Below are 24601 nucleotides of genomic sequence, written 5' to 3' on the forward strand. Positions count from 1 at the left end.
ATCTGATAGTAAAAGGCACCCTGGTAGGGACCAGGGGTCCGACGCTCAAATAAAGCAGTGCGTAATGACCGAGCGGAAGGAGGTGCCGCCCGGACGGCGCAAAGAATCAAGGCCGTCCGGACGACGTTCATCGCCCGCCGGGCACCCCAGTCAGACGGTGGGTAAAAGACGGGGACATCTTCTGACAGCCGTCAAATCGTATGGCTGTGCCATACTTCTAGTCTGACAACGGGTGGTCCTGCCGTCCCATCAAAGAACATGCTCGGACTGTGGCAGCATGGTGTCAGGTAAGCTCTCTGACAAGTGCATACCGTGGTATGGGTTGCTGACACGTACGCACCTCGGTGGGCGTGCATCAGTTCCTTCTCCGTCCTATATAAAGAGGCTATTACTTCGCCAAAGGTACGCATGATACAAATTTGGCAGCCACTTTCTCCACCACTTACCTGACTTGAGCGTCGGAGGACCGTCGCCGGGGCACCCCTCCCGACTCGGTTTTGTTGCAGGTTCGCCGGAGCACTCGAGGATCCAGCAAAGAGCGCCACGTGCCCAGCGTCCGCTGACTCTTGATTCGGACAGAATCAAACATAAAAAGATGTATATTACCACTGGAATTGATAGTGCGTGTGTTCTTTTTAAAATGTATGGAAATGGAAACTTAAAGCACTGGCCAGGTCATGTGATTGGTAACTTGACCTTTTGATGAATGGCCAGGTCATGTGATTGGTAACTTGACCTTTTGATGAATGACTAAGTCCTGTGCTTGGTATTATATATATGTGATCATGTGGAACTCTAAAGCTTGTTGCTGACACATTTGCAATTGACTTAGCCTGAGGTGATACGTATAGAACACAGAAAAAGAAACATGAAGATTATTAAATAGCTCATAGAATAAAATGGACACAAGCAATTTGAGAAAACTTAGTCGATGGCATGTTAAGTGACAATGAGGTAATTCAATAAGAAAACACAAGATGCAGTATGAACAAAGTGATGATTAGGGTGCAGCGGTTAGGCGCTTCAGCGATTAGGCCTCCCAACGAATAACCAGATAGCTCAGATTTGAGTCTCAGCTGTGACGTATGTAAGGAATTTTTCCTCAAGTGAGAAGCGGACCTAAGAACGTTGGTTGTCTGGATGAGCCTCCGTGAGCTCTTCTTGATTTAACTTGGTAGTTGGTGAGACACTTTCATAGGGTCAGGCCAATTACCCGAGGATTAATTGGTTCTAGGAGCTAGATATCTAGTGCTAACTATAAAAAAAAAGTGATGATTCCTTATTAGCATTAACACACCTCGGCCTTGTCCTCTTCATCTGTTGTAATATCAATATAAGGGATGTGCTTGATGTTAGGCCAGTCCGAACCGATGTTCTTTTGGCAATGTTGCATAAGCTTTGCACTGCATCCAGAAATCATCAATTCCTCCAGTGAGGCAGGCATCCTGGGTAGTGACTTAAGTTCTGGAGCAAAATCTATTCCAAGAGACCTGAGTGATGAAAAGCTCTCCAAACTTGTTGGTAAAGATTGCAGATGAGGCATCTGTCCCAATTGTAAATATTCCAAAGACTCCCAACATTGCAACAACCACTCCTCTATCTCGGAAGGGAAACAAGTGAACTCGAGAAGCACTAAGGGATTGTCTATGTTAGTTTTGATAGAAAGGGTGTTTAGCCTTTCTGGAATAGGCAAAATGGGTAGATAGAAGATGTTGTCGATATCAATCTTTTCAAGTGAAGGTAATGTTCCCTTCTTTTTCTTTGTGGCACTTTGTTCTGTTGTTGTTGCAGGATGTTGAAGAATAGAAAATGTTGTCGCGAGTAATTTGGGGCAGCAATTAATAATCAATTTTCTGAGGGAGACAAGTGCCGTCAAGGACTCCAATTCACATAATTTGTCACAATCAGAAATCCACAATGTATGCAACGCTGTCAGATTATGCAAATACTCTATGTTCGGAAGAGACACCAAATGATGGCAATCTGATACTATCAACTCTTCGAGGGAGGTAAGGCCTTCAAGGCATAGACCCAATGACTCTTGCGAAATGTCAAGAGTTTATAAATTTTAGGTCTTCAAGGGAGGAGGGAAGGATGGTAGCAGCTTTATTACTTGCAGAGTGATCAAAAACTGAGGAAGACAATACCGCATGCTTCCTTATCTTGTCTTCTAAAAATTCCTGTGACTCAACCTCAGTAGAGAGGAATTTTGGGCAATCATAAATGTACAGAGATGTAAGAGACTTTATAATATATAAGCCTCCAGGTGAAGTCAAGGCTTCACCATTGAAAATACGCAAGCTTCGAAGTGCAATAAGATGTTCTAGCTCATTTGCTAAAGGAAGTGATTCCATGTTCGGTGAACAATATAAATACAATTCAGTGAGCAAAATGAGACCTCGTAGACAACTTGCCAAATATTTGTGTTCTTCAAGAATTCCAAGTTCTTTCAGTGATGACGGAAGGATATTATCATCCCCTTCACCAATTGATCCAATCTGTGCAATCCCTGGGCAGCCATCAATTCGAAGGCACTCGAGGGACATTAGCTGCTGAAATCCTCCAAATGTCCTAGAACCATTAGAACACTTGTAGGACAATGGAAGAGCTTCTAACCCCAAATCTCCCATCCAAAGATTCTCTATAGACAACGGAAGGCCAGGAATTTTCTGTAGTTTCGGACAGTTTTGAATTTGAAGACATTTGAGATGAGGGAACCATATATAGTCATCCGCACCATTCCATTCCTCCCAAAGGGGAAGGTCACGAAAATCAAGATTCTCTAAAACTGGAAATTGTATGTCAATACAATCGGAGAAGTGACAACCCAAACTTCTTATAGCTTTCATGTGACTCAACTTTAGAAACTTAAGGCAGGGCAACTTCCATAGAGGGGGCAGTTCTTCCCAACTTGTACAAGAATCTAGTTGAAGAAGCTCAAGCCGAGAAAGAGATGGAGTATCCATCCATGGTGCAAGCCTAGCACCTTCATACCATGTAATGATGAGTTCTCTAATTGTGGGAGGGGGTTGTAGAGCTGTCAAAACCTCCTGATGATCAATGTCAGGATTACTTACTCCATTCCAGAAGAGTTTCAATCTTGTGAGATGACGTTTCTTGACCAAGTTGACCATATTGGCCTCTTCAAGACTCCGCACATTGGAAAGTTGTTTAATAGATAATTGACGAAGATTATCCATGTTCATCAACTCATCAATTCTATATCCGGGTTTTGTGCCCACAGTGAAGCATAATTCCTAGAGGGATGTTAACTTTCCTATTTTAGCCACTGAGAGAAATGCATCAATATCCACTTTGTATACATGTCTTAAGTTGATCAACTTGTATGCATCTTTTGCCAGACTGGGATGGTATCCATCACCAATTAGTGTTTGTAAGAAGTAGAACTTACATTTTGATAGTGATGGTAGTAGCAAAAAGCCTGATATTTGTAGAAATCTTAGTTTTACGAAGTCACTGATGCTTTTGCTTTCCAAACACTGATCAGAACCTACTTTGGAATAATTAGAATGCATAATCAATACTCGAATTCTTCTTGATGATTTACACGCATCTCGAATAAAATTATCAAATTGTTGATGATCGCCATCATACTCTATCCAAAGGGTTCGCAAGTGCTGGAATTTGCACAACATTTTAGCTAATTCATGGAGTTGAGCGGGGTGGTTACTGGTAAAAGATATATGGCGGATGGCATTGTAATCCAACATGCAAGTTGGAGCGCCCATGTATAATTCTACAACATTCATAGCGTGAGACATAACAAGCAAGACCGTTCAGCATATCATGCATGGTGTAATAGTCTTGTCCTAAACCATAAGGTGCATTGCAAGTTTGACCAATCTAAATTGATCTCCAAATGTAGGTATGAATATCAAAGAAAGATTTATTGCACAACATATCAAAGCAGCAGTTAGCTATGTCCTCATCTGAGCCCTCCTCTAATCCATCCGAGTAAATTAGGCCTGCGGCCACCCACATGCACACTAGCTTTTGCTTATTGAATTTGTAATCTTGAGGAAATATGCCGCAGTAGGAAAAGCACCGCTTCAAACGTGGTGGAAGCATCATGTAACTGAGTGTTAGAGATGGAATGAAATCGTACTTTGAATCTTGTGGCATTTTCCATAATTCACTTCTTGAAATGCTCGTCCAGTGATCTACTTCTAGTCTACTGTTCAACACTCCTCCAATTGACTTTGCTAGAAGTGGTACACCTTTCAATTTCTCTACTATTTCTTCTCCAATTTCTTTAAGGAGTGGGAATCTATTTGGGTCTTGACCAACAAATGCATGCTCATAGAGGAGTGAACGACATTCATCATTTGATAAGCCCTGCAACATCATTGGCTCCATTGTGACTCCTCTCATTACTTTTGAGACCATCTTCGCAACTGATATCAATCTAGTTGTTAATATTATCCAACTACCCTTTTGGCCATATAGCAATGGAGCACATAGTTTCTCCCACTCTATCTGGTTATTGTCATCCCAAGCATCATCTAAGACAAGTAAAAATCTTTTGGAATGTAACTTCTCCTTGAGCTTCACTGGTAGTTGTTCCATTGGTCCAAATTCAGATCGGCTAGTTGAATACTCTAGAATTTTCTTCATAAGACTTGATGCATCAAAATCAGTTGAGATGCATACCCAGATTTTGATGTCGAAGTGTTCCTTCTTCACGTTTTCAAAATGATCAAAGACTTGTTGAGCGAGTGCAGTCTTCCCATACCACCCATGGCTACCAAAGGAAGGAAATGCACATTCTCACTGATTTGAATTTCAGATTCTTCCACTGATTCCCCCAACAAATACTGGATGATTGTCCCTTTTTCTTCCTCACGTCCTTTAAATGATAATACAGGTAAAGAAGAGGTGATCCTACTTTGGATAGAAGACAACGGTAGAATCTCCTGCTGCATTTGTCCAGTGCTGTTGCCATCCTTTTGCATCACCAGTGTCAGAAAATTCTGGACATCTGAAGCAGAGGTGTTCAAGTTCTTCACGCATGTCCTTAATCTCCCAAGAACATCATCAAATTTCAATAATCTTTTTGCAGCTTTAACAGAAGCATCAACCATTCTAGAAAGCCTATTTTTGTCACTGTTAGCTTTCTTCTTCCGTTCAAGATATTCCAGCTCATCCAGTACTTCCTCAGCCTCATCGATCCCATCCCTGAACTGCCAAAGCCACTCCATTAATGCTGGATTAGAAGACTCATACATAGTTAATCTACCTTCGGCAAAACCAACAACTGCTTGGATATGAGGAAGTGAGCGTTTGAGGTTTTGCAATTCTTCTTGCAAGTCGGTTTTCCAGTAGTACTGATCTCGCACATAAGTAGTGGCTGCATCAATTAGTTTATTGATGGCATAACTTGCACTTGCCTTCTCCAGTATTGGCGAGACTACGTCCATAGTTGCTGCTATTGATCAATAATTTTAGATAAATGATATACTGTTCATAATCATCTTTGGTTTATTAAAAGAAACACATAGTAGCTGGGATCTCAGAAACAAATCTGCAATAGAAACAATAAAGGGACAAAAGGGGAACATCTACTTGTTAACCGAAATTAAACGTGTTCAGACAACTTGCTCTGGTCACCAGGAACAAAAGGTAAATGAACAAACAAAGCTTCAGCTATCCATCAATGATTTAAGATAAACTAGATGCTATTCATGATCTTCAACTTCCTAAAAAACACATATAATAGACGAGATCTTAGGAAAAAAAGAAAATTAGTTACACAAACAGAAAAAGGATCAAATAGGAATATATCAGATCTACTTGTTGTTTACAATTAAACTTGTTCAAATAATAATATGTGTTCAGACAATAATAAATAGACTTGTTCAGACAACTTTCCTCTAATCTGTATGGAAAAAAGGTAAATTGATATCAATCATTAGACAACCGAGATAAAGAGAAAGATGCAGCAGAGAAACTAAAGAAAAATTTGACCAAAAAAAGAAAAGGTGGAGAAGAAGAAAGTTAGCATGATTACCTGCAGGTTGAACTTGTACAGAGCTCGATTGCTATCTTGTTAGATATGCAGAAGAACCAAGAAGACGACTGGACTTTCTGCGAACTTTCTTGTTAATTAATTGGATCTGCATTGCAATATTTTCTGCTTTATGATAGGAGTTGAATAGAGCTCAATGGTATCCAGCTAGATCCGCACAGAAACCATTAAGATATATGTAAATTATTACACTTTTAATTACTATTTAATAGAAATTAACCTAACTCTAGGTATTATTTATCATATCATACCTACATATTTACTATCAAACAGTTATTTAATTTATAACAAAATTTAATTTAATCTTAATTTATTTGTCATAATTATATAGTAATTAATTAATCTAACTTGTGCATTTCTTTGAGAGTCTGACATAGAATTTCATTAGTTGACAAGGGAAATGAGTGTTACCTAAAAAAAACTATTACTTTGAAATAGTACACTAAAGATGAAACTAACTAAATAGATTGTCGACTTAGTTCATTTTCAGCGGGGAATTGAAAACAAAAAAGAGGATTCATATGCTGAAATTATGAGGAGGACAAAGATTGATCAATTTTGATCATGGAAATATATACAATGTTAGAGAAAGATTAATTTTATCTCCCGAACTACGGTGCAGCGGAAGGGCGCCAGGTTATCACCTAAGTTAGTTCGATCCCCACCTATGGTGCATTTGTAAGAATTTTTTCTCCAAATGGAGCACGCAATCACGGGATGTTGGCGGCTCGCTGTGAGTGCTTCCCGATTTATCCTAGCGGACGATGGGAAACTTCCATGGGACCAAGCCGGTCACCCCAGGTTCAGTGTTACCTGGTTTATCATTTTTTTTATTTTGAGAAAGATCAATTTATGGTAATTTACCTCCCTTCATATAATCTAGGGAAGGGATGTGAGGAGCGTCTCAGGTGAGAGTAATCACTTTTTGTTACAATTACAATGAGAAAGATTAATTTATAACCCCCACGGGTTGGCATAGTTGTTACTTACATGTGTGGTTGCTCCAATAAGTCTTGGGATCAATTTTCAGCAGGTCAAAAATGTCTTGTTCGATGTCGGACCTCTCCTATGCAAAGGGCTACTGTGCTAGGGCAAAATGCTCCTGTGATTTACTTGTCTGTATCTAGCTAGGGGGTCAAAGATACTGGGTCTCTTGGGGTAAGCATTATCACCTTTTTGCTCCAAGAGAAGGATCAATTTATTATCCCCACCTTGTGCCGGTTGGTATCTACATGGATGTTTGCTTTAATACATCTTGAGGTTAATTTCCGACGGATGCAAAATATCTTGTTGGGTGTCTGATCTTCCCTATACAAAGGGATGCTATACTAGGGCAAAATGCCTTTCGTGATTTACCTATCTATATCTTACCGTGTGGTGGGTGATACTGGGTCGTTTAGGATAAACGATATCACCTTTTACTCCAAGAGAAAGGTGAATTTATACCCCCCCCCCCCCGGCCTATTTGAGTTGGTACCCAAGTGGTAGACTTGTATCAATAAGTAAGGGTTCGAGTCGTGACTGTGACAAATAACCACTCATTTAGGGAGTCACTTAATACTTGATTTACCTCCCTTCATCTCACCATGGAGCCAACGATGAGGGGGTACTTGGTGTGAACATTATCATATTTTGTATCAAACAAAAGGATTAATTTATATGCCCCCAGGGTAATGGTGCAATAGTAGGGTGCTTTCTCAGTTTTCTAGACATCTAAGGATTAAGTCATAGTCTCGACAAATTAACAGCTCTAGAGGAATTTCCCTTAATGGGTATTTGACCTAAAGCATTGGGTTGATAGGCTGGCCACTGCAAGCACTTCACGATTTGCACTACTAGCCGGTGGAAAACTTTCGTGGGGTCGGGTTGATCATCCCAGGATTAATCGACGTAAGCTAGATACCTAATGCCAATTAAAAATAAAATAAAATGATCAATTTATATTTCCTAGACATACAAGGATCAAGTCTTTGTTGGATCGTGGAAGTCGCTAGAGGATGGGTGAATAGCGATCAAAATTTGTAATCGAATTAGAGTAAGCAACGGAAAAATAAAAGCACAAAACACAATGCTAACAAGAACCAATTTTACTTGGTTCGGAGCCTTCATCGACTCCTACTCTAATATCCGCACTCATCGAGTACTTTCATTGGGCAATTCACTAGCAGTTCGAAACTATTTACAAATGAAAGTACAAGAACTCGTTTAAAAAGAAAATATACCGACAACAATTAAAAATAACTTGAGCCGCAAGTTGTCGGAGAAGCGTCATCGCGTCGCAGGAGCAGAGCGCAATAAAGCAGTCATAGGAAGCAATTGTTGTATTTCAGCTCTGGAGATAGGCTCCTTATATAGGAGTGCTCTAGGCGCCCGGATCTCTTCCGGGCGCCCGGACCGTGACGTAGGTCTAGCCAATCAACGCGCTCCATATCTGCGACAGGATAGAGTTTGCCTTCCGGGCGCTCAGATCCCTTCCGAGCGCCCAGACCACCATTTTCCAGAAGACTCATTTTCCTACAAGAAAATGTTAGTCCAAGGCAAAAAAAAAATTATACTACCCTGCAAAACAAAAATGTTAGTTTAATTACAGTCAAGAGTAGTTAGAGTAATTAAATTTTGTCTCCTCGAGACCAGAATCTAGTCATGATCTCAACTTAGACTTCAGAAATGGATCTAAGTTGGATCGACGCCTAAGTTCCCTAATCGGGAGCATGTCATCATCAAGTCACTCCCCTCCAGTGACTTGCCTTAACTTACCTGCCAAACATCCGTCAGCCGGTCAACCTGTCTGGACTTCGTGCCAGCTATCCGGTCGACCTAGCTGGGCTTCGTGCCAGATATCCGGTCAGCCCGTCGACCTGTCTGGGCTTCGTGCCAGCTATCCGGTTGGCCTGTCAACCTAGCTGGCCTTCGTGCCAGCTATCTAGTCAGCCTGTCAACCTAGCTAGACTTCGTGCTAGCTATCAGATCAGCCCGTCAACCTATCTGGACTTCATGCCAGCTATCCAGTCAGCCTGTTGACCTATCTGGACTTCATGCCAAACATCCGGTCAGCTCGTCGACCTGTGTGGACTTCTCCTGCACACTTAGTCAAAGTGTTAGATCACAACGAAACTAACTTAACCTACTTTGTCATTTATCAAAATCTGAGTTAAACCGTTAGTGCTAACCACACCAACAATCTTAGCTTCTACAAACTAATGGATGAATTTTTCTTAATTGACGGTTGACCTAAGAACCCCGAGCTGATGGGTCGCCCGCTGCGTGGACTTCTCGATTTAGCCTGTGGTCAATGGGAAACTTTTATGGGGTCAAGCCAGTCACCCTAGGATTAGTCAACATAAGATGGATACCGGGTGTCAACTAAAAAATAAAAAATAAAGAAAGAGAAGGACCAATTTATTGCCCCGAAGCAATGGTTCAGCAACATGACACCTTCTCAATTTCCCAGACATCTAAGGATCGAGTCCCAGCTTCGACAGATTAACGGATGAATTTTCCTTAATAAGTGGTTGACCTACAAACACAAGGTTGATTAGTTGCCCATTACGAACACTTCCAGATTTACCTAGTAGCTGGCAGAAAACTTTCGTAGGGTCAGGTTGACCACCTCTAGGATTACTTGGTATAGGCTGGATACCTAGCGCAAGCTGAATACCTAGCGACAACTAACAAAAGAGAAGGATCAATGCATTTGTTAAATTTTTTGTTTAATGGGCGGTTGACCTAAGAAGGGTTGATAAGTTGCCTGCTACGAGCATTTTCCGATATACCTTGATGACCGGTGAGAAATTTCCATGGGATCGAGCCAGGATTAGTCAACGTAAGTTATATACATGGTACCAACTAAAAAAAAATTACAATTCAGAGTGTGTGAGGTCGTCCTGGAGGGATTGAGAAAAATCACAGAGGGATCCGAATTCAGCCCTAGGGCTATGGTCCAATGAATTAGGCACTCCAAGTAGGTAATCAGACATCTAAAGTTTGAATCTTAGCTATGTCGCACTACATAAACTTTTCTCTCATGGGACGACAAATCTAAGAATGTTGGCCAATTAGATGGACATCGACGAGCGCTTTACAATTTATCTTGATGACCGATGGAAAATTTCTATGGAGTTCGAAAATCTTGACAATTAGATTACCAAAAAAAATCAAAATTCAAAAATCTATAGTAAATTTTTCCGAGCAATATAGTTAAATTTTTTTTCGTGGGATGAATAAATATTACAGAACAGTAATGTCAAGACTCAGCAAAGCAATATCATGAATCGTTATCGCCGATCTACCGAGTAATTGTGTTAAGATTTCGAGAATAATCTCATAAGAGTAACTGAAGTATTTATAAACATCATATATTAAATTACACTAGTAAATCATGATATATTTTTTTCAAAGTATTAAAAAATACACATATATTTGTATACCTTAGTACATACAATAAGCAACATAGACCTCCCACTAAATAAGCATTTCATCTAAAAGAAGAACCTCATATGATCCAGATACTTATGAAACACCTTAAATGTAAATCCTTGGTAAATAAATATGTCAATATGGAATCTGTCAATATAAAATGCTAACATGCTCAATCGATTTCACCATTTAAACTAGTTATTTTTAACCATAAAAACTATTTATTTAATCATCAAAAACTTGATAGTGATGTATTTAGACTTCGACAAGTTACTAATGTTTGTGAATATAACTCAGTGGCTTAATTATCAAAATCCTTGGGTTTAATATAATATTACCCATTTTCAATTCATAATTTATGTCCACTAAACTAATGGGATTTCCTTTTCATCTTCCTTCTTCTCTTTTTAAGTAATACTCCAGTGGTTAATGTATCACTGCACTAATCGACGACTGTTCAAGTAATAAGAAACCAAAATAGATCACTAATTAGGCATTATAATTTCAAATTGCATTCTATTGACCGAAACAAGTTACAACAAGAAATAGAATAGATATTCTTGCAAAAGCATGAAGGGAAAATCATACGGCAATATCTTAGAAGTGACAAATTTGCCTAATCATGACATCACAAGGACACAACCTCAATAGATAAGTTTATCGTTATGCCCTACAAAATTTGGGATTGCGATCAACATCGTCCGTTGCAATTATAAACCGATACGATTTTCCATTTCACAGCTTAGGGATGCAAGTTAGCAATCATTTAGAATAAACAAGTGATCAGAATTTGCTTTTTAGTTCTCAAGCTCATCACATAAGGTGGTCCGGAACATGTAATCCTCATCCTCCAGCTCTTCGTGTAATAAATTGATAGATGGAACATCCGACCTTTCATTTTTGCAATCATCACTTTTCAATATCCTCCTCCCCTGACAAATGCCAATGCATATGAGAAATTCATTTTGATTACTCACAACAAACACTAAGAATAAATGTCCTTTTGGTTAAAAAATAATATATGAAGAAAACTTCTAAGACAATCGTCAAATAAGGAACATCTGAAGAAGAAGAAAAAAACCTTCTTTAGGATGTAGAAGAAATAATGGAAACCTTCCCCAAAGGTCTTCCACTCTACTGACTGCAAGTTAAAGTGGCCAGCTCTTTCAAATAGTGGCTGCCGGAAATGTGGCTGCAAGTTAAAGTAGCAAAGTGAGAACTGAGAAATGGTAAAATAGAGAGTAGTAGTAGACTAAGTTAATGAATCGTATTCAGCTGATTACCTGTCCAAAAGAAATTGAAATAAAGACGCCTTCTGATTTTAGAACACTATGAACATCTTCAAGCATTTTCATCACCTTATTTATTGTTTCGGGATGGGGATTCCATGGATCACCGCTGTTCACAAACAATACATCCTTTAAAAAGGATGTTTAATGACAGAGAATTAAAAAATTTATTAAAGGACTAATGTCAACTCACAAAAACTAACTAATAAGATTAATGATACAAACTCATGAACATTCCTAGCAGTGATAAAAACAAAAGCTTGAATTATGAACCAAGATATAAGATTTAAAAAGTTTCAATGAGGAAGATAAAATATGCGGTCTGTCCATATCATCATAGTGAAAAATAAATAATTTTTGTTGTGACAATTAAAAGCAGATAATCCTTCCACCCAGTCCAATTCTAGAATACTTTAGTACAATTTCATATTTGATATAAAAAAAATTCAGTCCTTAAAGTTCACATATATCAAGACTAAATCTAAGTTCTTGGAGACATTAAAAACTAGGTAAGTACCTCAGTAACTTTTGAAAAAAAAAAAATCTATGGATGCAATTACATGGGCATCTTTTGCACATTCTTTCCATAAGTCAACCAAATCTAGTCCAGTGTAAAAGTATTTGAATAAAAATACTACTACAATATTTCCATAAAGTAAATTAAGAGAAGGAGAGGATAGACAGAAAAATCAGCATAAAGGAATTGATATGGGATGAGTAAATTTAGTTTGATTTGAAAACTATTTATCTGGAAAGATTAAAGTGTGGAAAAAACCAGATCTAGACTTACACATTTTAACATTCCCCCTCACTTGTAGCTGGGCGGACTAGAGTAGATTACACTTGCTGAATTCAAAGGTGGAACAACTCAACTTACCAGAGACATTTTTCAAAATATTGATAAAAAACATACAGAGCCAAGCCCTTTTGCTGGGATACAATCATGATTGATTGGTGACCACCTGCCCCAAAAGTATGTTGCTAGCAAAGAACCTAATCAAGACTTATATGTTAGTAATAGCTATATAGAAAAAGATATCCAGTGGATATTAAGTGGTTCATTGCTCTCCTTAACATGAGCTATCCAAGCAAAAGAATGCAAATCTCATCCCTCATTTCTCTTTCAACCACTTCCGCCAAAGAAGCATTGCCCATCATTCCTTATGAAGAACCAATAACAAGTGCATGTGTTTGGAATTTTTTGTGAAGGGTAAAAAAGAATACTTGGGTTAATTGAGGCTCATAGTCATTCAAACTAGCATTATTCGGTTAATTTAACAACTTGAATAAAATAAAATTTACTACATGCTAGGACATCTAACAAATACTGCAGACGCTAAAGAACAAGCATAAACTAATAGAAATAGTTCTTCAGTCGATTTCATGGACAGTAAGCATGTTAATATAATGAGGCATGAATATCAACAATCAAGCAGGGTGGTAGAAAAAGGAAAATGCAGTTACGATACTGATTGCAAAAGTGAATTATACGTCCAAAGAGCATTTCAGCCTTTACCATGGTGCCTTTCTCGATCACAATATCGAAGGACTCGCTGCCAAAGGGTAGGTCTAGCATGTCGGCCTGAACCACCTTGATGCCTAGCGGTGCAAGGGAAAAAAAAAAAAAAAAAAAAACCTTCATGTCAGACCGTCAAAGTTGGCATTTCGACAAGCAACGCAAGAGCAGCGGAAATCCTACTCAGACTCATCACCTTCAAGTCCCTTGTCTCGAAAGCGGCTCCGCATCCTTTCAACAGCGACAGGAGAGATGTCGACGCAGGTCATGTCGGCAACGCCATCCTTGCGAAGCTCCTCGCAGAGCCGCGAGTTGCCGCAACCGATCTCCAACACCTGGCAATACCAAAGAATACAAATTAAATGCTATAACTATGCACGCCTGCCGGACGCGTCAGTGAGAAAGCGAAGACGGTGAAGTTACCGAGTGGGATGGATTGAGGAAGGGGCGGAGGAGGTGTTGGAAGTGGGAGTAGTCTTTGAGCCATTCATAGTGCTCCTCGGCGGCGAACCTCTCGTCCCTATGTAGCCAGAACAGAGATTGAGGCAGGAAGCGAAGCGAGGGAAAAGAGAGGGAGAAGAGTAGCGAGCTGCCATACCAATAGTGGGGATCGAGATAGGAGGAAGCGTTGAGCGGGGCGACGTCCACGGGGCTACTGCCGCGACCATGATCGCGGGAATCGCCCATCGGTTGCGGTGAGCCCTTAGCAGGGAGTCGAGCTTCTGCTCCGTCGATTAGGCTCACGAGTCGGATTTGAAGAGGTAACGAGCCCAATTAAAAAGCAGCATGAATTATTGGGCCCTACTAGGCCACATCTAGTTGGTTCCATTGCTCAAGCAAGGTAGTTTATTAATGGGTGCAATTTCGAAAAAAAAAAGTAAAAAAATCCGTATTTTCACGCCGTTGCCGGGGATCGAACCCCGGTCACCCGCGTGACAGGCGGCAATACTCACCACTATACTACAACGACATTGGTCTATAATCAGTTGGATACTTATTCAAGTTTAATTAATACAATTTCGAAAAAGTGGAAGGGGGAAAAAAATAAGATAAATCCAAAAAACGCCGTTGCCGGGAATCGAACCCCGGTCACCCGCGTGACAGGCGGGAATACTCACCACTATACTACAACGACATTGGTGTTTTAGTTAACTCATAAAATTATTACATTTATTATTTTACGTTGTAGGCCAGCAACGACCTTCACCTCCGCCGCCACCCGCCGGGCACCGAATCTGCCCAACAGCGGGCGACAGGATTTCGATGCATGGTTCCTTTGGCTCTTGCTGATTAATTTAGTCGTGAACTATAAAAACATCCGTTTCTTCATATCTAGATGCAACCATTTTACCCAAAACAAGTTCGTCAGCTCTTCATAGTATCTTACTTGCTGATTTTGTTTGCACGGAGTTTCCATGAACATGATCATGTTTGGATATATTCTTCCCTGTTCAGCAATAATTTGAAGTTGAGGATTCACAAAGCAACACTTATCAAATTGAAGGTTCATACAATATAGATTTGATTCAAATCAAATTCAAGGTGCTCTCCGGTTTTGTAAAAAGCAAATTTTGGAGTCACCCATGAAGATCACAATGGAAAAACTGAATAGAGCAGGGAAAGCAAAACATGTAGACATGCAACCATATAGAGAAGGGAGTTCTCGAGCATTATCTATCTCAATGATGAATCCATGTTAATAGTTGCATATGCTAGTTAGTCTTCTTATTCTCGGTCCTCGGGCTACTCCCTGTGCTGCTGGTCAGCGAGCCAAATGAAGGTTTCTGCAGGATGCCGGTCGGAGAGGATTCCAACCGAGGGCTTGAGTCCCAGCCGCCAGTCAAGACGTTCATTGATGATAATGAACAGGTCTTGCTTTTAAGGGCCTCGCCGAGAGGTCCACCCATGGAGGCCCCCCAAGAGATTGGAATCCAACTTGCTTGTCTTTGGTTGGCTTCGCTCATCCTGCACAACTGTGAATCCAACCGAGCAAAATCATATTCACGTGACAGCTTAAGGGGTGAGAGTGTATTGTTGTTATGGTTAGGAGTAGTGGAGGATGAGAAGTCAGAGGAAGCCATCGATATCGACATGGAAAGTTGAGTTCTTTCGGATTGCATGTCTTCAATCTCACGCCAGGTAACAGTTGAATGATGGGGTCGGGTTTGGGGCCAGTTGTCAATGAAATGATGAAGAGGATTGGATTGTGGCTGTAGAACATCAAGCTTCGATGACGGTAAATGGTTGATATCCAATGAAGAACTACTTTCTGGATTGAAATGAGAACCAGCAGAAACAAGTTGAAACTCTCCACTTTGTTTGCTCGAGACGGGCATCGATGTCATGGCTTTCGAGCTCATAGAAGCTGATATAGAGAGATTCATGGCTTCATGTCCATCTTCTTTCACGTCTTCTTTGCTCAATGACTTCCTGCACTCAGCGATTAAAAGTCAAGTATATAAAAGGACTCTCTAGTATCTATCACAAGGAAAAGGAAATCAGTTCATCGCTAGAGAAATCTCAAGATCACTTGCAAAAGTGTAATGCACACAACTAAGTCTTGCCGCACTTTGATCGAATACTATATACATATGGCTAATTATCCATGGTAGTTCTAGACAACCTATTAACAATGGAAGAACTGATCCTACAACTAGAAAGCTCGAAGCATGCAAGTGAAAACTCGATGTCAGCCTACCAGCCCCACTTGTGATCGGTAAAAACTGTTAGGAAGAACAAGATATGTACATTCAGCAAGTTAGAAATTGCAAAACAACAGTATCATTGCTCTAAGACAACAAAAACTGAAGCAAAAATCAGATAAGATGCTGATGATTATGGCCAGGAACTAAAAAAAATGCAACCAATCGAAACAGGAATGAACGATGATTATCAGAAGTTATACGTCTTGAATGGCACAGGGGAAGGTTCACTTGTGGCCAAGTTGGTAGTAGTCTGTGATTGTGGAACTCTGAGGCCACTGGATGATTCACCACAAGAAACTGTTGAGGTTGACCGTGAAGGAGGCACAATAGGCATCACTTTCGCGGCGTGGCTAGATTGGCCTTCCACATGCTTTCTTGAACGATGGCGGCCCCGATTTATATGACGCTCACAGTACTTTTGATCGGCGACTGCATCCCTCGAGCACCGCCATTTCTTCCCATCAGTTCGACGGCATCTACCAGGCTCCGGATCACTATTTCCAGAATACCCCAGATAGAATGATCCCCAACCAACTACCAAAACACATGAATAAGTTAGATTGATCATATACTTTACCACTGCCATAGCCTAAGCTACCAAGACACATCAAATGGAAAACTAAAGCTTCATTAGTAGTTTATTTTGGGTAATCGATATAAACATGAAGAACATGAGTTCTCCAATTCACTCAAGATGAGCAGAGAGAACAGTCAATGAATGAGACACCAAAGTAGTGTTGCATTGCAGTTTAAGGCTAATCTTCTAACAAAGCTAAATAAAGAATGGATCTTTCTAATCATATCTAAAGAGATAAAAGCCTTACATGCATTTGAGCCAGAGGATCCAACTGAGAAGTGAGGGAGCCCTGAAATGCCAAGGCTTCTCTTGATAGGGTTGAGAAGATTGTGTGGTATTGGTACCTTTGCAGCAATGTATCTGTAAACCAAGGCCTGTTGCTCTAGTTCCAGCCACTGAGATGGAGTAAATGGCCCCTTCACCTCTGCCAAAACACCATTGCAACTCACATCATGACACCCAGAATACAACCCTGTAACAGAAGAAGAAGAAGAAGAAGAAGAAGAAGAAGAGGCAAATCAGATAGTGAAGAACAGCAACAGTAGAATATGAGGAGAAGAAGAATAGATCTGACTAAGAGGTGATGGCCCAAGTTACCCGGATTCCAAATATAGGGTTTTGGGGAAGGAGGGGAACGGTAGTAAGAAGGCAGTGCCCCATCACAGTTGAGCGCAAAGCTATCTTGATTGGAAGTTGCAGAGAAGCTCAGCATTTGCTCCCCATCAGAGAAGAGAGAGTCAAAGGTAGGTACCATTGCCTCAGAAGCCCTCTGAAAGGCACAACCAAGGAGCCCCTTTGGCTTGCAGCAGGGCTCAGTGGTACCACTGGAGGTGGTCAGAGAACGAGACAGAAGGCTGCCACCTTCTGAAGAACCAGTACCGCTAGCTACTGCTAGCCCATCCACCATGCTCACCGCACCTCCGAGCTCCATGCAAGGCTCATGAGATGCAAGGGAGAGGGAGGGAAGAAAAGCAGCAAGGGGAGCATTCATTCTTATGGAGCAAGAAAGGAAAAGCATAGAGCTCAGAAAACCAGGGTGGTTTTCTTTTCAAGGAGGGGCGTTGGTGGCTACAGTAAGTTATTGGATTTGGACATGCAGACAAAAGATTTGGTGGTCTGATAACAATATTTTGGATGCATGCACATCTTCCTCAACCATCAACCTGGTTTAGAAGCTGATGATCTGTGTGAGTAATGACCTCCATTGATGGAAGTGGCCAAGAAAAGTGTTCCTCTCGCTCAGTGAGATTGCCACCAAACAGTTGACATTAAAACGGCGCAGCAATTTGCCTTTTTGCCTGCACAACAAGCTTTCCAAGAAGCTAGACTCAGCTCAGCAGCAGCAGCTCAAAGAGAACAAAATTCAAGTCCAACTTTATGTTTCTGGTAGTAATTAATTCTTAAGGTTAAAAATTGCTTAACTGAACACAGATCTCCATGCAGCTTTGTGATGCTCAAGGAATCTGACCATAAATTATTAGTTCTTTTGCAGCCATTGCAATGCAACTTTGAATGAGAAGCCAAAGGCAGAGCTGATTTAAAACACCAAGTTGATGAAAAGAGCTCAGTTCCTGGTCAAATTAATCACGCGAGACTTTTTAATAAAATAAATTTTATAATAGAAAAAGCTTAGGTTGTCGAAGCACGTGGCCATGTATTTTTATGTAGTTTAATGAAAAGAAGTAGATGCCAAACCTTTGCATCCAATGATTCAATCCATGCATGTGGAAGCCATGGGCTACACCTTTTGAACAGATATATAAATAACAGTACTTATAGTTGTAAGGCAGCAATTCATTAACACTAACTATTGTATATATTAATATATTGAATAAGGTCAGTAGTAGTACTGGTGGTTGGCTTGTGGTTCATGATTAAAGAAACTTACATGCATACATAAGAAGGTGAGCCAAGAGGAATAAAATGGAAGATAACATAGCTCTCTCTATGTTATATATTCAATTAGTGTTGTCTCTTTGACTACTGTCCTATATATATATTATATATATATATATATATATATAGCTTAGCCAAGCTCTACTTCCATCATCCTCACCATTGCCTTTGCCCTTAAAAGGTTTCTCCTTTCGACGACATAAATGATAAAGTTGGCACTTGGAATGCAACAAAAGAGAAGTCTTGTGTGATTAGGTGGAACCCAATTAGATCTCACAAACCCCAATGAGTTTTATTATTATTAATGCATAAAACAACTTAAATGAATTGTCCTAGAGACCATTCCTCACATGCTAATGCACCTTATTCATTGTTAAATGATTAAGAAATAGCTGATTATTAAAAGACAGATAAGTTTTTTATTCTCACCTCTAGGATTGGTTTCAGTAACGTTCCCTCCCTCACAAGGCTGTTGCTGCTGCTTTCATTCAATTGCTGCCCAAAATTAAAAGACTTTCTTGCTCTTTACAATTTGTCTCTTGTAAGCTGTAACTGGAATTGCTTTTCTCTGAAACCAGTGTCTCAAGGACTTAAATAAGTATGCAATTAGGCAATGTTAGCATTGATATTAAAAAAATGCCTGAATTCCTTCTGCCCTTGTTGTTTAACTACTGAAATCTTCAGAACAATGCATGCCATTGTAGCATTGCTTTGTGCTCGCTATCACGTGTGATGAATGTTTATCACACAGGTGCAGGTGCAGGTGCAGGTAACAGAGTCTCCTTAGTCTGCACGATAACATCACTATCCAACACATTTTCTTACAATACTATATTATATGTATATCAAGCACATTCATTGGTTGTCCTCACTATATCTAAGGTAGAGGCTCGTACTGTGCAAAGAGCTACCTCCTCAGTCCTCTTGGTAGTTAGCACAGATTAAGCCATGGCGAAAGGCAGGACTTTCTCAATATCCTACTTCATGGATGTTGCCGAGTCAAGCTAACATTCACATGTTGGTATAACTGGTTGCCCTCAATGAAGGTTTTGAGAACCTTAAAAAAGCAAGGGAAGACAAAGCTACAAGCAGTCCTCAGAACACAGTGGAAGAGCTCAGCTTGGTTGTGTTATGGTAGTCAACTCCTTACTCGCCTAGCTTTTTTTCCTAGCCTTGTTACGTGCACTTAGTTGTGTTGATACTTGTGAATAGCACATCACTGCAACTGTGCCTAATGTTTCTTTGATAGTTAATCATCTAAAACCACAATAGATTTTGCGTTTTGGAAAATTAAACACCTAAAAGCCCACAAGTAAAGGCTATTTAAAACTGTAGATAGATTTGAACACAAAAAATTTAGAAAAGTGAATTGCAAGAGAATCCTATGTTGGACCTTCCAACACTATATAATCTCATAAACCATTGTTTGACTAATCAAGTTCTAAGAACAAGTATAGAAGAAAAACAGTGCATGACTAAAACTCCAAAAATATACCATGCATGTAATTTCAGTTAGCCTGCAATCAGTTGGTATTTACATGTTGACATGACTATTTGTTCAGCCTGTAAAGGGTATCTGATACAACAATTTCCATTTGCAATTGCAGAAAGTTAATTTATATATGGCAAACCACATAATTCGAGGTAAAAGAAACATGTGAATTGCAAATCAACATATATATGCTCAAACCAGTAGAAATTGTAATGCTTACCTTTGCTTGCACCCAATAGCAGGTCTCAATGAGGAGGATTTGCTCATGGAAAATGAATCCTAAAATGAACAGATCAGTATAACAATTATTCATTCACTTCTAATGCAACTAAATAAAACCACGATCCAGTTTACAAATATCAGGAGGATCAAGAATAAATATAATTCATTCTTTTTCTTAACTTTCTAGCCAGTAAATGAAGTCGAGATCTATGATCAAGATTCACCTCTTCTCTTGGCTGGTATACATATGTGATAAGCACGTTAACTGCTGACCATTTAACACCTGATGACCCTTAGTTGCAAAATTTAGAAGATCAAGGATTTCAATTTCCCTGCTAAGTGCAAATGTCATGCATTCTCCAGAAAAACAAGTTCCGAACCTGCTGACAGCAATTTCTTTAGATGATTGGATCAGTGTTGCGATAACTGAGTTCCAAGCGAAAAGTACACTAGTCAGCTTGAAGGTTATATCACCAGAAATCTCCACAGGAGCAACTTCCAGCGGTGAAACAATGAAACCTGTGTGCATCCCTCACAGTGATCTCCCTTCCAGTCATTGCAGAAACAACTTTGATTGTGTTATGGCAATCTCCACATATCCTAAGATTCTTCACCACCAGTAGAGGCACACCCTCTCCAGTACTGATCAACCCAAAGGCAACAGCGAGTTTCTCACTGTGATATCCGAGCCTCGTGTCACGTTCAGCAATGTTGTCCCTTATAGGCACCAATGACATATCTGGGACATACCCAGCCTGTTCCATTTTTTTCGAAATCTCCTCCAAGAACAAGTAAATTTCCTTAATCCTTGGATGTGATACATCCTCAGCAACAAATACATGGATTTGCTTCCCCAGTTCGATCCAACTGCATCCAGGTTTCTTCCTCACTCCCCTGCCTCTCATCAGTTTTCGTACTTTCGCAAACTCATCCCATCTACCCGTGCTGGCATAAATATTTGAGAGCATCACATAAGCAGCTGCATTAGAAGAATCCAGCTGGAGAAGCTTCTCTGCTGCCATTGCTCCAACCTCCAAGTTTCCGTGGGTCCTGCAAGCACTGAGCAAAGTAGCCCATCCTATCAAGCCTGGATCAAAGGGCATCGATTCAATTAGCTTCTTGGCATCCTCAAACTTCCCGGTGCGAGCCAGGAGATCAATCATGCATGAATAATGTTCTTCTCCGGGTTCAATATTATACTTTTGCCTCATAGAATCAAAATACTCCCATCCTTCATCGACCCTCCTAGTGTGAGCACACGCAGACAACACCGAGATGAATGTGATGCTTGTGGGCTCATTATCTGAATCAAGCATCACTTTGAACAGCTCCAATGCTTCCAAACCAAGTCCATGCTGAGCATAAGCCGCTATCATAGTATTGAATGAGACCGTGTTGCGTTGGTGCATCCTCTCAAAAAGCATACTCGCATCCTTGAGATTTCCACACTTCGCATACATGGAAACTAGTGCATTGTTAACAGAGATTTGGTTGCTTGGCAATTCAGTCTTAATGGTTAGTCCATGCATTTGCTTCCCCTGCGATGGGGATGACAAATTTGAGCACGCACTGATCGCACACACAAAGCTGCAATCATCCGGCTTAAAACCAGCCCGCTGCATACGGCGGAAGCATTCAAGGCCTTCCTCTGAGAACTCATCATTGAGCGAGTACCCTGAGATCATTGTGTTCCATACGACCAAATCAGGATTATGAACCTCCTCGAAGACCTTCCTCGCATCGACTATCCAGCCAACCTTCGAGTACAGGTCAATCAAGCCACTGCCCACATGAGAGTTTATTGCAAAACCGGACTTGATCATCTGCGCATGGAACTGTGCACCGCCAGCTGAATCCTTCACGGCAGTGAATGCTGTGAGCACGCTGGCGAGCGTGAACATGTCAACCTCGAAGCCTTTCCTCACCATTGTCTGAAACAAGTTGAGGGCTTTTAGTCCCTGACGGTGCTGCCCGAACGCAACGATCATGCAATTCCAAGAAACCGCATCCCTTTCGCAGAAAATCTCATCGAAAACCCGCTCGGCTTCGAACAAAAAGCCGCCTTTGCTGTAGCTGCTGATGAGGGCGTTGTTCACGGAGATATAGGAGCCTAGACCTGAGGCGATGGCGACGGAGTGGAACTGCTCGACTGCACCGACGACAGAGGAGATGACAGAGGAGAGGGTGAAGCCGTCGGCGTCGGAGCCAAGGTAGCGCATGCGAGAAAAGAGGCGGATGGCATCGCCGGCGTAGGCGCCACCGTTGGCGGCGGCGTAGGCGGAGAGGAGAGTGTTGTAGGAGACGAGGTCGGGGGAGGGGATGCGGAGGAAGAGGCGGCGGACAGCGTCAGGGTGGCAGAGGCGGGCGTAGGCCGCGAGCAGGGCGTTGTGGGAGAAAACGTTCGGTTGGGGTATTTCGTCGAACGACTGCTGGGCGAGAGGGAGGTGGCCGCAGTGCGAATAGAGGAGGATGAAATGGTTGGCAAGGTAGGTGGATGGAGGCACATGGGACTTGAGGAAGAGGGCGTGGAGAGCACGGCCGGCGACGAGGTCGCGGCGGGCGACACAGAGCTTTAGGAGGTCGCGGAAGCGGAGATCGGCAGCTCGGAGTTGGGATAGCTGGGCCAAGAGACGGTTCATTCCAAGCTTGCGCTTGATCGACAGATCGTTTTTGGACACGTAATCTCACTAACCCATCGGTATTAGTCAAATCATAGATATTGTTAACCAAAAACACCTGGCGGTCCATAGAGAGTAATTGAGTAAATCAAAACTAACTATTATATGAGAAGGTCCTTGATCTTTGCCGGAATATCCTTATTTAATTCGATAAATCTGTTATATGATAACTGACTATGTCCTGGAGCTTAAATCATAGATATTGTAAAAGATATTTTTCCAAATATTTAGATGGGATATTTCTTCGTATATCCTCCGGGATATTGATTTAAAACCACCGGCATATGATAATAAATTAAAAACATGAATTAAATTGAGAGCAGTCTCGAATTCAAATGTGACATATATTGAGAAGGATTTTGAAATTATTTAGAGTTTTCAAAAGAAAAATACCCTTAACTCCTCTCTATCTTTTATCAAGTAACATTTTGTCTCCTTATATTTTAAATATATCATTTAACTCTTTTTTTTTTTTACCAAAGTAAAATGTCAAATAAAATTATAAAAGATAATTTGATAATATATTGAATATATTGATAATTTACGTCCACTTATATTTCTTTATTAATATCATAACTAATTTTAGATAATTCAAGCTCATATTTTTTAATATTTATATTACTATTAATTTACTAATTAAAATCAATAAATTGTATAGAACCTCCAACAATATATAAAAATTAATACTTAATTATACAAATACAACTTTTTACTGCAACACGTACATAAGTTTGCAAAATACTCATTTCACGTAGAGAAGTTTCAAAATGATCCAATCACGTACTTATTTTTTATTTTACCCTTATCAGTTGACTGGTGTTATGGAGCAGTCAAATCGATTTGGTTCTGCATTGAAACGCTAAATTTTTAATCAAATCAATCGAACTGATTTGTTTTTTTATTTTTTAAATCAAAATCAATTTTAGATTAAATCAGTTAATAGACCAAATGATCTCGAATTGATATAAAACTAGTTTCTATATATTTGTCTATCTCTCTTGATTATATTCATACCCTCAAATATCAATTTGACGTTTTGTACATCAGCCGGTTTTAGGTCGAATTGATATGAAATCAGTTTTTATGTGTTTGTCTATCTCTCTTGATTATATTCATACCCTCAAATATAAATTTGACGTTTGGTACATCAGCCGATTTTGTCTAAAATCGACTGATTTACCAAATAATCTCATATTTATATGAAATTAGTTCCTATATGTCCTCTACCACTCCTGATTATATTCATGTCCTCAAATGTCAATTTGACTCAGTATATTGAGAGTAATGATATGTTGAAGGGAAATATGTTTAAAAATTTTAATTCAAGTTTAAAAAATTATTGCTCTCAATATATTATGTCAAATTGATATTTGAGGACATGAATATAATTAGGAGAGATAGACAAACATATAAAAACTTGTTTTATGTCAATCCAAGATCATTTGGTCTATCAACTGTTTTGTCCAAAATCGACTGATGAATCAAATGACCTCGGATTTATATGAAACAAGTTTTTATATATTCATCTACCTCTCCTAATTATATATATGCCCTCAAACTTCAATTTGACCTAATATATTGAGAGCAAGTTATTGAACACGAATATGTTTAAAAAATTTAATTCGTATTCAAAAAATCATTGTTCTCAATATATTGGGTCAAATAGAAATTTGAGAGCATGGATATAATCCAGAGAACTGACCAAATATATAGGATCTAGTTTCATGTCAATCCGTAGTCGTTTGATCCATCATCCGATTTTGA

General features: G+C 40.0%; 5 protein-coding genes across 24 annotated transcripts; all 5 read right to left on the reverse strand.

Moving 5' to 3' along the window:
- Positions 1-541: 541 nt before the first annotated feature.
- LOC121970693 (putative disease resistance RPP13-like protein 1) lies at positions 542-6185 on the reverse strand. Of its 5 annotated transcripts, none has more exons than XM_042521557.1 (2): positions 6029-6185; positions 542-5443 (listed from the first exon to the last, which is right to left on the reverse strand). In XM_042521557.1, exon 2 carries the CDS (start codon positions 3204-3206, stop codon positions 2052-2054), a length of 1155 nt encoding a protein of 384 aa, XP_042377491.1. In that variant the 5' UTR covers positions 3207-5443; positions 6029-6185; the 3' UTR covers positions 542-2051. The 5 variants fall into 5 exon arrangements, with proteins under 5 accessions (XP_042377491.1, XP_042377492.1, XP_042377493.1 ...); XM_042521558.1 differs by having other exon boundaries at positions 542-5446; XM_042521559.1 differs by having other exon boundaries at positions 542-5896.
- On the reverse strand, positions 3865-4587 carry LOC121972663 (putative disease resistance protein RGA4). The gene has a single exon (XM_042524313.1). The coding sequence runs from the start codon at positions 4585-4587 to the stop codon at positions 3865-3867; it is 723 nt and encodes a 240-aa protein (XP_042380247.1).
- Positions 6186-11027: 4842 nt separating the features above from the next.
- On the reverse strand, positions 11028-14010 carry LOC121970694 (EEF1A lysine methyltransferase 4-like). The gene is made up of 7 exons (XM_042521562.1): positions 13866-14010; positions 13691-13787; positions 13464-13602; positions 13268-13350; positions 11746-11880; positions 11544-11654; positions 11028-11394 (listed from the first exon to the last, which is right to left on the reverse strand). Exons 1-7 carry the CDS (start codon positions 13952-13954, stop codon positions 11260-11262), a joined length of 789 nt encoding a protein of 262 aa, XP_042377496.1. The 5' UTR covers positions 13955-14010; the 3' UTR covers positions 11028-11259.
- A 725-nt stretch (positions 14011-14735) lies between these two features.
- On the reverse strand, positions 14736-17540 carry LOC121972664 (growth-regulating factor 6-like). Its single transcript, XM_042524314.1, has 4 exons — positions 17147-17540; positions 16797-17060; positions 16173-16506; positions 14736-15697 (listed from the first exon to the last, which is right to left on the reverse strand). Exons 1-4 carry the CDS (start codon positions 17538-17540, stop codon positions 14980-14982), a joined length of 1710 nt encoding a protein of 569 aa, XP_042380248.1. The 3' UTR covers positions 14736-14979.
- Positions 17403-22888, reverse strand: LOC121970695 (pentatricopeptide repeat-containing protein At3g49710-like). 16 transcript variants are annotated; one of them, XM_042521578.1, is made up of 4 exons: positions 20540-22888; positions 20384-20442; positions 20158-20216; positions 17403-18081 (listed from the first exon to the last, which is right to left on the reverse strand). In XM_042521578.1, exon 1 carries the CDS (start codon positions 22796-22798, stop codon positions 20630-20632), a length of 2169 nt encoding a protein of 722 aa, XP_042377512.1. In that variant the 5' UTR covers positions 22799-22888; the 3' UTR covers positions 17403-18081; positions 20158-20216; positions 20384-20442; positions 20540-20629. The 16 variants fall into 16 exon arrangements, with proteins under 16 accessions (XP_042377512.1, XP_042377507.1, XP_042377503.1 ...); XM_042521573.1 differs by having other exon boundaries at positions 17403-18120; positions 18875-20216; XM_042521569.1 differs by having other exon boundaries at positions 17403-18120; positions 18875-20216; positions 20384-20451.
- Positions 22889-24601: the final 1713 nt, after the last annotated feature.

This window comes from Zingiber officinale, chromosome 4A (assembly GCF_018446385.1).
Source record: "Zingiber officinale cultivar Zhangliang chromosome 4A, Zo_v1.1, whole genome shotgun sequence".
In the NCBI taxonomy this organism is placed as follows: domain Eukaryota; kingdom Viridiplantae; phylum Streptophyta; class Magnoliopsida; order Zingiberales; family Zingiberaceae; genus Zingiber; species Zingiber officinale.

What these genes read in the sequence shown, in the direction of transcription:
- LOC121970695 (XM_042521578.1), bottom strand. Translation starts at nt 22,798, where the DNA reads ATGAACCGTCTCTTGGCCCAGCTATCCCAACTCCGAGCTGCCGATCTC.
- LOC121972664 (XM_042524314.1), bottom strand. Translation starts at nt 17,540, where the DNA reads ATGAATGCTCCCCTTGCTGCTTTTCTTCCCTCCCTCTCCCTTGCATCT. An exon ending in ATCCTCTGGCTCAAATGCAT is followed by an intron (nt 16,507 to 16,796) that starts GTAAGGCTTTTA and finishes GTGTTTTGGTAG; the next exon opens with TTGGTTGGGGATCATTCTAT. An exon ending in TCCCCTGTGCCATTCAAGAC is followed by an intron (nt 15,698 to 16,172) that starts GTATAACTTCTG and finishes CGCTGAGTGCAG; the next exon opens with GAAGTCATTGAGCAAAGAAG.
- LOC121970694 (XM_042521562.1), bottom strand. Translation starts at nt 13,954, where the DNA reads ATGGGCGATTCCCGCGATCATGGTCGCGGCAGTAGCCCCGTGGACGTC. An exon ending in TCCTCAATCCATCCCACTCG is followed by an intron (nt 13,603 to 13,690) that starts GTAACTTCACCG and finishes TGGTATTGCCAG; the next exon opens with GTGTTGGAGATCGGTTGCGG. An exon ending in TTTCAATTTCTTTTGGACAG is followed by an intron (nt 11,655 to 11,745) that starts GTAATCAGCTGA and finishes TTTAACTTGCAG; the next exon opens with CCACATTTCCGGCAGCCACT.
- LOC121970693 (XM_042521557.1), bottom strand. Translation starts at nt 3,206, where the DNA reads ATGAACATGGATAATCTTCGTCAATTATCTATTAAACAACTTTCCAAT.
- LOC121972663 (XM_042524313.1), bottom strand. Translation starts at nt 4,587, where the DNA reads ATGGAACAACTACCAGTGAAGCTCAAGGAGAAGTTACATTCCAAAAGA.